The 12,727-nt window shown below is 39.3% G+C and overlaps 2 protein-coding genes across 3 annotated transcripts in view; one reads left to right on the forward strand and one right to left on the reverse strand.

The window, feature by feature from the left end:
* The window catches only part of LOC136038418 (sodium-dependent nutrient amino acid transporter 1-like), a gene marked incomplete at its 5' end in the record, with an annotated part of 27,254 nt that extends 16,151 nt beyond the window's left edge, over nucleotides 1-11,103 (forward strand). Inside the window, one exon of the mRNA XM_065721491.1 lies at nucleotides 10,800-11,103. Within this exon, the coding sequence (XP_065577563.1) occupies nucleotides 10,800-11,088 (289 nt within the window). The remainder of the gene's footprint in view (nucleotides 1-10,799) is intronic.
* The window catches only part of LOC136038827 (brain tumor protein-like), a 456,036-nt gene that overhangs the window by 408,582 nt on the left and 34,727 nt on the right, over nucleotides 1-12,727 (reverse strand). The window lies entirely within an intron of this gene.

Consider the following 12,727-nt stretch of genomic DNA (forward strand, 5'->3'; position numbering starts at 1 on the left):
ACACACACACACACACACACACACACACACACACACACACACACACACACACACACACACACACACACACACACACACACACACACACACACACACACACACACACACACACACACACACACACACACACACACACACACACACACACACACACACACACACACACACACACACACACACACACACACACACACACACACACACACACACACACACACACACACACACACACACACACACACACACACACACACACACACACACACACACACACACACACACACACACACACACACACACACACACACACACACACACACACACACACACACACACACACACACACACACACACACACACACACACACACACACACACACACACACACACACACACACACACACACACACACACACACACACACACACACACACACACACACACACACACACACACACACACACACACACACACACACACACACACACACACACACACACACACACACACACACACACACACACACACACACACACACACACACACACACACACACACACACACACACACACACACACACACACACACACACACACACACACACACACACACACACACACACACACACACACACACACACACACACACACACACACACACACACACACACACACACACACACACACACACACACACACACACACACACACACACACACACACACACACACACACACACACACACACACACACACACACACACACACACACACACACACACACACACACACACACACACACACACACACACACACACACACACACACACACACACACACACACACACACACACACACACACACACACACACACACACACACACACACACACACACACACCACACACACACACACACACACACACACACACACACACACACACACACACACACACACACACACACACACACACACACACACACACACACACACACACACACACACACACACACACACACACACACACACACACACACACACACACACACACACACACACACACACACACACACACACACACACACACACACACACACACACACACACACACACACACACACACACACACACACACACACACACACACACACACACACACACACACACACACACACACACACACACACACACACACACACACACACACACACACACACACACACACACACACACACACACACACACACACACACACACACACACACACACACACACACACACACACACACACACACACACACACACACACACACACACACACACACACACACACACACACCACACACACACACACACACACACACACACACACACACACACACACACACACACACACACACACACACACACACACACACACACACACACACACACACACACACACACACACACACACACACACACACACACACACACACACACACACACACACACACACACACACACACACACACACACACACACACACACACACACACACACACACACACACACACACACACACACACACACACACACACACACACACACACACACACACACACACACACACACACACACACACACACACACACACACACACACACACACACACACACACACACACACACACACACACACACACACACACACACACACACACACACACACACACACACACACACACACACACACACACACACACACACACACACACACACACACACACACACACACACACACACACACACACACACACACACACACACACACACATACACACAAGCACGCTCACACATACAAACATATATACACAAACAGCCAAGCATATGCTCAGTCATAAAGTCACACAAACATATATGCACAGACATGCAAACACATGCTCAGTAACACAGGACCGGTAGGAGAGAGACAAGACACACACACAAAAACACAAAGTAAACACACAAACGCACAGAGTCACACACACAAAAACACAATGACAGAAACACTAACACGTGAGCACACGGAGCCAGAAAAAAAAACAAAGAAAGACACAGAGAAATACAAACAGATGATCAGTCACACAGGCTTGGTGAGACAGAGACAAAAAACATACACACAAACATACAGAATCAGACAAACAAAAACACAAAGACAGACAAAGAGACATGCACACAGACGCTCCGCCACACAGGCACAATGGGCGAGTGGAACAACACACACAAAAAGACAAAGTTAAATACGCAAACACACATAGTCAGACGCACAAACACACAAAGACAAATCAGAGACATGCAAACAGACGCTCAGTAACGCAGGGAGGGTGGGAGAAAGACAATAAACACATACAAAAACACAAAGTCAGAGAAAGAAACACACAAAAACACGAAGACAGACACAGAGATACCCAAACAGACGCTAAATCACACAAGTGCAGTGGCGGAGAGACGAAAAACACACAGGAAAACAAAAATCAGAAAAACTCACAAACACATACATACACACACGCAAACACACAAAGTCAGACACAACAAAACGCAAAGAGTCAGACACAAAAATAAAACGCAAAGAGTCAGACACACAAAATCACAAGGGAAGACACAGCGACATGCGCTACAATAAACTGCTACAACTCTAAAAACACTTGTGTACTAAGGTAACTTCATATTAACAACTAGCTGACCCCTGACAAGTGTTGCTGTGGTGCTGCACGCCACAGCAACACATGGAGTGTCAGCTAGGCGTCCATCCCACCCTTAGGTTTTTTTTGTTTGTTTTTAGTTTTTTTTTAATTTTTTTTAGGTTTTTTTTGTTTGTTATTTGTATGTATATATAGATATATATATAGTTTTTTCTTTTTTTGGGATATATATTATATATATATTTTTTTTTTTTTTTTTATTAGTTTGTTTTAGTACAGACATACAGACGGACAGACAGGCAAATAGTAAATTTTTATATAGATAGAAGAAGACTAAACATTCACTTATGCTTGATGATATTGGGTCATTAACCTCCATTTACTTCAACGATGCATGAACATAAATGAAAATTCCATACTTATAATTACTTCTTACAATAAGACTATAATTATGTACTTGCTGGAAATGCACATCTGGTTGTTGACAGTTCTTGGGTAATAATTCCGTAATAACGATGATGTGGAGTTTGAGGGCTCGTATTAGGGCTTGAAATTCATCAATTTTCGAAGAAGGACAGTACGTTTGTATTCAGAACGTATCACTCCATCGTTTCCCCGTGAAAAAATTTCACTTTCATAAGTTCCCATTTACTGATTTTAATCTTCCAACCTAATTACCTGCTGTTTCCTTCAAAACGTCGCTGCTTTTTCTTATATGCAAGTTCGGTGTTAATGCGATCATGAGAAAATCCGAAGCCTGTATATATATGTTAGGGTTTTTGTGAATCGACCTTGTGTCTCCGGTGGAGAACTGTTCGGTGTATCAGCAAAACCCAAGAAACTATTTAGTGATCCTGCCAATACCGAATGATCACCTATTCCTAGTGGTAGTAAAAACCAAACATTAGCAATAGCATCTGATGATTAGGTGAAATATAATCAGAAAATGCTGTGTAATTTTCTATAGCTCAATCATATTTGGGAAAATTGTTCGGTGTATCAGCAAAACCCGAAAAACAATTTAGTGATACCGACAGCACCCAATGACAACACCGCGATTTTTTAGTGGTTGTAAAAACTCTACATAAGTAACATCATCAGGTGATTAAGTGAAACATAATCAGAAAATGCAGTGTATTTCGCTCTACCACAATTATATTTTGGAGAACTCTTCGGTGTATCAACAAAACCCGAAAAACAATTTAGTGATACCGCCAATACAGAATGATCGCCTTTTTCTAGTGGTGGTTAAAACTCAACATTAGTAATATACTCAGGTGATTTCGTAATTACAAGGTCCGATACTGAAGGGGTTGAATTAGCCCGTGAACGAGTAGAGTTCTGAATGTGTTGATACAAGGGATGCTCTTGTAAAGTCTGGAGGAATCGATCTTCAAACGACTCATCAAAAACTTGTGTACTATTTGAAGTCCAATTATTAGAAAGTAGGTTAAAGTCACCAACTACTAGAAACTTAGAACTGAGTAAAGAAACAGAGGACAGAAGCTGCAATATTTTTTATTATTAAATGAGGACAATTCGCAATAAGTCACACAGGAAGGACAAGAGAGAGACAATAATACTTATAAAAACCAAAAGTCAGACACAAAAACACCAGAGTCAGACACACTAAAAAAAGACAGACACAAAAACATGCAATCAGACACTCAGTCCAACTTCCAGAGTGAAAGAGAGACAAAAAACAAAATACGCAAGCTCAGACAAAGAGACATACAAACAGACACCCAGTCACACAGGTATGCTTGGAGAGAGAGAGAGAAAAGAACAAAAACACAAAGTCAAAAACACAAACATACAAATACTCAGATTCATGCACACAAAAACACAAAGACAGACACCGACACATGCAAACAGACGCTCAATCGCTCAGATACCGTGAGAGGGGCAAAAACACAGGCAAAAACAGCAAGTGAACGTGCAAACACACATAATCAGAAACGCAAATACACAAAAACAGACAGAGAGACATGCAAATAGACACTCAGTCAAACAGGCAGGGTGGGAGAAAGACAAAACACAAAAGCAAAAATTCAGACAAACAAACACACAGAGTCAGACACACAAAGATAAACACAGAGACATGCAAACAGATACTCAGTGACACAGGCACGATGGGAGAGAGACAAAAAACAAACATGAAAATACAAAGTCATACAAACAAACACATAGACTCAGACGCACACAAAAACAAATACAGACCCAGAGATATGCAAACAGAAGCCCAGTCAAACAGGAACGCTGGGAGATGGAAAAACATGCACACAAAACACAAAGTCGAAAACGCAAACACACAAATACAAAGAGTCAGACACATAAGAACACAAGGACAGACACAGAGACATGCAATCAGACACTCAGTCACACATGCACGGTGGGAGAGAGAAACAAAAACAAGCATAAAAACACAAAGTCATGCACACAAACACACAGAGTCGGATACACACGAACACAAAGTCAGACATAGATATATGCAAACCGACGCTAAGTCACACAGGCACGGTGGGAGATAGACAGAAACACACACAAAAAAAAACCAAGTCACACATAACACAGAGTCAACCATACAAAACCACAACAACAGAAACAGAAACGCAGAAACCGACACTCAGTCACATAGTCACTCTGGGAGAGAGAAAAATACACAAAAACACAAAGTCAGACAAACAAACACACAGAGGCACATACACAAAAACACAATATCAGGCACAGAAAGATGCAGACAGACGCTCAGTCACAAAAGCAAGGTTGGAGAGAGACACAAAAATATAAAAGAAAATCCAAACATAGACATAGAGACACACAAACAGAAGCACAGTCATAGAGGCACGGTGGGAGAGAGAAAAAAAGGCATCCACAAAAGCAAAAAGTCAGACACATAAACACACAGAGTTAGACAAACAAAAACACAAAGACAGATACAGAAAAGTTCAAAAAGACTCTCTGTCACAAAACCATGGTGGGAGAGATTAAAAATCACACACCCGAAACACAAAGTCAGACACAAAACAAACAGAATCAGACAAACAGAAACACAAAGACAGACAAAGAGACAGACTCAGTCGCACAAGAACGGTGAAAGAGACACAGAAACGCACACACAAGACATAAATTCAGACAAACAAACACACAGATTCAGACGTACAAAAGCACAAAGACAGACACGAAGCGTCTAGCAAACAAAGACATAGAAACATGTGAAGAGACACTCAGTCACACAGGCACGGTGGGAGAAATACAAAAAGACAAACACAAAAAACCCAGTTAGACACACAACCACACAGATTCAGACAAACAGAAACATAAAAACACACAAAGAGATATGCACAAAGACACTCAGTCACACAGGCATGGTGGGAGAGAGACCAGAAACACAAAGATACAAAGTAAGACACACAAAGACACAAAGACTGAGACATGCAAACAGACGCTCAGTCACACAAGCAAGGTCGAAGAGAGGCAAAAACCCACACAAAAAACATAGTCAGACACACAAACACACAGAGTCAGACACAAAAAAACACAAGGTCAGACACAGACACATGCAAACAGACGCTCAGTGACACAAGCACGGTAGGAAAGTAACAAAAACGCACGCAAAAACACAAAGTCAGACACAAACAAACATAGTCAGACAAAAAAAAACAACAACATAAAGACAGAAACAGACACATGCAAACAGACGCTCAGTCATACAGGCACGGTAGGAAAGTGAAAAAAAACGCACACAAAGTCAGACAAACAAAAACACAAATACAGACGAAGAAACACACAAACCGACAATCAGTCACACAGGCAAGCTGGGAGAGACACAAGAAAATACACACACGAAAAACACACAGTCAGACACCCAAAAGACCAAAGACGGATTCAGAGACCTGCAAACAGACCCTCAGTCACATAGGCATGGTGGGATAAAGACAAAAAGCAAACACAAAAAAACACAAAGTCAGACACACAGAAACGCAAAGACAGACAGAGAAACATGAAAACAGACGATCCAACACACAGGCACCCTGGGAAACAGACAAAAACACAACCACAAAAACACAGTCAGACACACAACCACACAGACAAACGGAAACATAAAACACACACAGAGACATGCAAATAGACGCCCAGTCATACAGGCCTGGTAGGAGAGAGACAAAAACACACAAAAGACACAGAGTCAGATAGACAAAGACTGACACAGTGACATGCAAACAGACGCTCAGTCACAAAAGCAAGGTTACTGAAAAAAACACACACAAAAAACACATAAACGTACAAAAACACATACAAAAAACACAAAGTCAGGCACACGAACACACAGAAGCAGACTCACAGAAACACAAAGACAGACACAGAGATATACAAACTGATGCTCAGTCACGCAAGCATGGTGAGAGAAAGACAAAAAACACAGAACAAACAAAACTCAGATATACAAACATACAAATAAACGAACCCACATTAACACACAGAGTCAGAAACACAGATACACAAACCGACACTCAGTCACACAGGCACGTTGGAAGAGAGATAAAAACACATACACAAAAAAACACTGTCAGACAGACAACAACACAAAGACAGACATAGGGACATGCAAACAGACGCTCAGTCACACAGGCACGTTGGGAGAGAGACAAAAATACAAACACAAAAAACGGAAAGTCAGACACACAAACATAGAGCCAGACACACAAAACATGAAGACAGACACAAGGACATGCAAACAGACGCTCAGTCACACGAGCACGGTGGGAGAAAGACAAAAACACAAACACAAAGTTAGACACACAGATAAACAAAGATATACACAGAGACATGCAGACAGGCGCTCAGCCGTAGAGGCATGGCGAGTGAGACAAAAAACACAAACACATAGTGTCAGCTACACAAAAACACAAATACAGACACGAAAAAATGCACATAGACTGTCAGTCACACAAGAAAGATTGGACAGAGACAAAAAACACACACACAAAGAGCACAGTCAGAAACACAAGCACACAAAAACAAAGTCAGACATATAAAACACAAAGACAGGCGCAGAGACATGCAAGGAGGCGCTCAGTCACACAGTCACGATGGGAAAGAGACAAAAAACACACACAAAACACAGTCAGACACATAAACACACAAAACAAATAGTCACACATATAAAACACATAGACAGACGCAGAGACATGCAAACAGACACTCAGTCACACCAGCTTAGTGGGAAAGAGACAAAAACACACTTACAAAAAAAGACAAAGTCAAACACACAAACACACAGTGTCATACATACAAAAACACAAAGGCAGACAGAGAGACAAGCAAACAGGCGTTCAGTTACACACGCATGGTGGGAGAGAGACATGAACACAGGGTAGCTTAGGTTAAGTAAGGTTAGATGGCACGATATTCTGGCACGATATTCTGGTTAAGTAAGGTTAGACGACACGATATATCTTACTTATTCTGTATAGGCATGCAAGAAAATGGGTGAAGTACCTGTCTTTGTATTTTTGTGTGTCTGACTCTGTTTGTTTGTGTGTATGACTTTGTGTTTTTGTGTGTGCTTTGTCTCTCTCCTACCGTGCCTGTGTATCTATCTCTGTGTTTTTTGTCCGTCTTTCTCTCTCTGTCTCTCTCGCTCACCGTGTCTGTTTGATTGAGCGTCTCTTTGTATGTATCTGTGTCTTTCCTTGTGTTTTTGTGTGTCTGACTCTGTGTCAGACAGGTGAAGATAACGCATTCTCGCACGACTTGTTAGATGTCAAGGTCCCGTGGGAATCCCTACTTGTAACTAAGCATAGTATACACGTGGGTGTTACGTAATAACGGGGACACAGTGGTATGTTACTTAATGACAGTGTAACGTGGATGTTACGTAATGACAGCGCGCATGCGGGTGTTACGTAATGGCAGCCTAAACAAGATATATTACGTAATAGTGGAGCACACGTGAGAATGGCAACGTACTTGTTGGTCTTAAGTAATGACAGCACACACGTACGTGTTACATAATACCTTAAGATATTTTTTTTCTTAGGGATTTCATTTTTCTACAGGATTTAATTTTTCTTTCAGTGCGTTTTTCTTTCAAGGTGTTTTTTTTAGATTTCATTTTTTTTCTAAACATTTTTTCAGGGAACCTTTATAAGCTAAAGAGTTTGGTCCGGATTAGGATTTGAAAGGGATTCTCCCTAAATGGAATGGAGCGCTAGACAACTTTACTATAAAAGCCTTCCTAATGTTATTATTCGGCAAATGATTTCTACGTTATAGCTTATTCTAAAGCATGAGGAATTTCCTCTCCTGCTTTCTTGAATGATCAAATGGATCGTGTGTTTTCCTATTTCTGAAATGATTGACATGCAAGGGAGAAAATTGATTATTAGAAATTTATTACATTTGAAGTGTACCTGCTTGTTAATTAATTCAACATTAATTAACATTAATTGTTAATAACATACATATTAATATTAATTGTTAATTATTGTTAAAATAATGACTTAGAGGGTATTATCAGATAATATGGATCCTTTTCTTAGTGCATTTTTTAGTAATAGAGTCCTTCAGTCTATCAGATCTTAAATGTGATACCAAAGATGAAATAAAAGCGTCACAAACGTAATTAAATCACGAAATCACAGAAAAGCAGTCAACACTTAACAAACGGAAATTCAAAACATGAAAAGGCTTATAAAGGATAAAAATATAAGCAAAATTACCCATGAATTAAAGATAGTTGGGAACCCTAGCAACCAATTCCTGGAGGGCCGTTGTTATTAGAGATAAATTTAAGCCATACTAAGAAATATTTCTGAATAGTTTTAATGAAAATATCACGTTTCTTTGAGCAAAAACTATGCATAGTCACGCCATCGTGACAATAGCAGAGAGAGACAAAAAACACACAAAAACGCAAAGTCAGACACAAACACACATAGTCAGACACACAAAAACATAAAGAAAGACAAAGAGATATACAAAAAGACCGTCAGTCACACAAGCACGCTGAAAGAGAGAGAGAGACGAAGAAATACACACACAAAACAGACACAGAGACATATAAACAGACTCTCTGTCACATATACATGGTGGGAGGAAGACAAATAAATTACATGAAACCAAAAAGTCAGACAAACAAACTCAAACACGCAGAGTCAGACACAAGTAAAGACAAAAATAGACACAAACGTGCAAACAGATACTCAGTGGCACAGGCACACTTAGAGAAAGACAAAAACAAACTCAGAAAAGACACATAAACACACAGAGTCAGAAAAATAAAAATACAAAGACAGACACAGGAACATGCAAATAGACGCTCAGTCACACATACAGACAAACATACAAACAAACACACAACCACAGACACACAGGCACGTCAGACACAACAGAGTCCAATTCAAATTTCTTGTCAGAAAGTAAAATCACAAAATCGCATTTAGTGATTTTACTTTCTGTCAAGAAATTTGAATTTGAACCTGATGATGACAAGCACAGGTCCTGTCGAAATTATCGTTTGAGAAAATCAATCACCTGACATCCATAGCTTAGGTAAACTTATTACCATCTATCATTATTATGCAACATACAGGTAAAATGATTAGACTACGTAGTTGATAGGAGTGTCCTAGATGACAAAAATAAAATGAATAAATTTTTGGATGTTCTGAGATATCGGGTAAAAGAACGGGTTTGAAAATTAATGTTAAGATGACTAAGTCGCTTAGACTAGGAATAAATGAAGGTGAAGAAGTGATGTTGGGTAGCTGATCATTGGTTAACTGGGATTTCATTCACTGATCAATTGGACATCTTTACTTACCTGTGCAGTATTACTAGGAAAGATGGCGGGGGCAACGAAGATGTAAATATAGAATACCCAAAGCCAAGGGTGTTTTTTCACAGTTGAAAAAGTTTTGAAGAATAGGAAGATAAGCCTGTAAACCAGGATTAGAATATTGGAAACTGCAGTGATGACAGTGGTCAAGTATGGTTTTGAAACATGGGTGTACTTTTCAGTTCGACTTTAGTTTCAAAATTTCCCAGCATTGCTTTAATCCATAATTATTCAATTATATGTTTTTTTTGTGTTTATGTTGCGTTTCTGTGCGTTTATGGTTGTATTTTTAATAGGGATTCCATCATCATCACTTTTGTGGATACAGGGACCAGTTTGTTGGCAGGTGTGACAATCTTTGCCATCCTTGGTCATTTGGCACACGAATTAGATGTCGACATTACAGAAGTTGTTAAAGGTGGAGCTGGTCTGGCTTTTATTTCGTACCCTGAAGCTATAGCTAAGATGGCGTTTCTTCCTCAGGTACATCTAATTTTTCCTTTCATTGCTCTCTGTTTTCCTCCTTTTATTTCGAAAAACAGAGTTCTCAAAACAGTTTATAGTAAAATTGACAAAAACAATTAAAAATGTAATATAATTTGAAAAAATCAATAATAAAACATAAAACAGACAAAGTAAACTAACTTAATTGATCAAACTTTCCATAAACAGGGAATAAAACAACAAATTATTACACGTTCCTTAATCTTGGTCTCAAAATGTAATATGTTCTTAAAACCAACTTTGTACTTTATTTGTAACATTCCATAAATCTACTACAAATAACATTTATTTACTGTAACATGTACAAACTTAGGCTACGTTACTTTGTCTCAAGGCATAATACCTCTTAATTGTTTTATAGGTATTTGACAGTAAAAAGTATACAATTCTACGTCTAAAACCAACTGATTGTCACATAGACACTTTACCAGTAATTGCCATACGGTGTTATTGTTTTGCATTATTTTTTTTTTAGCCATTGCTGAACCAATAACACTAAGAGAAATATTCCAATTCTGAAATATATCAAAAACAAATAAAAAGGTAGACCAATTAGCACAATTACGAAATCTCTCATCATGAAGTGGAGCAAACATCACTATTAAGGTGCTCTTGGTGAAATTTAAGGTGCTCATAAGGCTTTTAAGGTGCTCTTGGAGAAAACTTGGAAAAATTAAATTTTAGAGTCAGTTTTAGAGCCAGATAGCACCTGAGCTGTAAAATTAAACAGTTTCAAATGTCTTGAATAACGCCTCCTTGCTGTAGGTATTCTCTAGAAATCCTCCTTGGTTGTAAATACAGTTCAATTTTGTATTGCTTTCACGTATGTTTGCACGAAAGTGTCGAGCAAGGAAAAAATGGCGAAATCATGACAGTAACACAATGCACATTTTAAAAATCGAAATTTAAAGATCGAAATTCTCATATCGAAAAATATTTACTGAGTTCCAGCTGCCAGACAACCGATCCAATTTGTTGCTGTTTATGTACTTTATTAAAGCCACCACAAGCCCCCGCCCCTCTGAAGATAGAAATTACGTGTACTGACTGCTGACGACTCGTCAAGCCGCAATCATTATGAGGATTCTTATGCGCTGGAAAACTTTTTATTTCAGATAATCATCTCTAGAAAGTTATTGCAGCTCCCCAGCCTGTATAAAAAAAAAAATACAGAATATTTTTACACTCCAAACACATTTGAAGGTTCTTTTAAATTGCATACTGGCTAGTTAGGCTTCCAGCTGACTGGCCAAACAAGATTAAGCTCTAAAGGATTCTATTCCATTGGATGTTTTTTTCCTGTCTTTTTTTATATCATTTATTATCGAGTCATGGCTTATCTTGGCTCTGCATCAAGTCAGGTCGCAGATTCAACCCAGTTTTTACGTCACCAGCACTTACCTTGTTTTAACCTGATTCAGTTATAGACTTTTTTTTTTCAAAATTCTTGCCTTCTATTTTTGTTAATTTTATTGATTTATTAATTCTATTAATTATTTAGTCCGGGAATTTAAAAATTATTCGGTATTAAATATTGAGACTTATTTTATTAATTGGTCAGTCTGTGTCTTTTGCTTAGCTGAATTTTTCACCGCGTCAGGACTTAGGCTGCTTTTATGCAGATCTCCAGCTTAGCTCACTTTTCCACCAAGCTGTTTCACCACCTCCAATCGTATCGTTTAGTTAAGACCCGTACTTACTCACCGAGTCACTGAAATTT

Source organism: Artemia franciscana, chromosome 18, assembly GCF_032884065.1.
Source record: "Artemia franciscana chromosome 18, ASM3288406v1, whole genome shotgun sequence".
In the NCBI taxonomy this organism is placed as follows: domain Eukaryota; kingdom Metazoa; phylum Arthropoda; class Branchiopoda; order Anostraca; family Artemiidae; genus Artemia; species Artemia franciscana.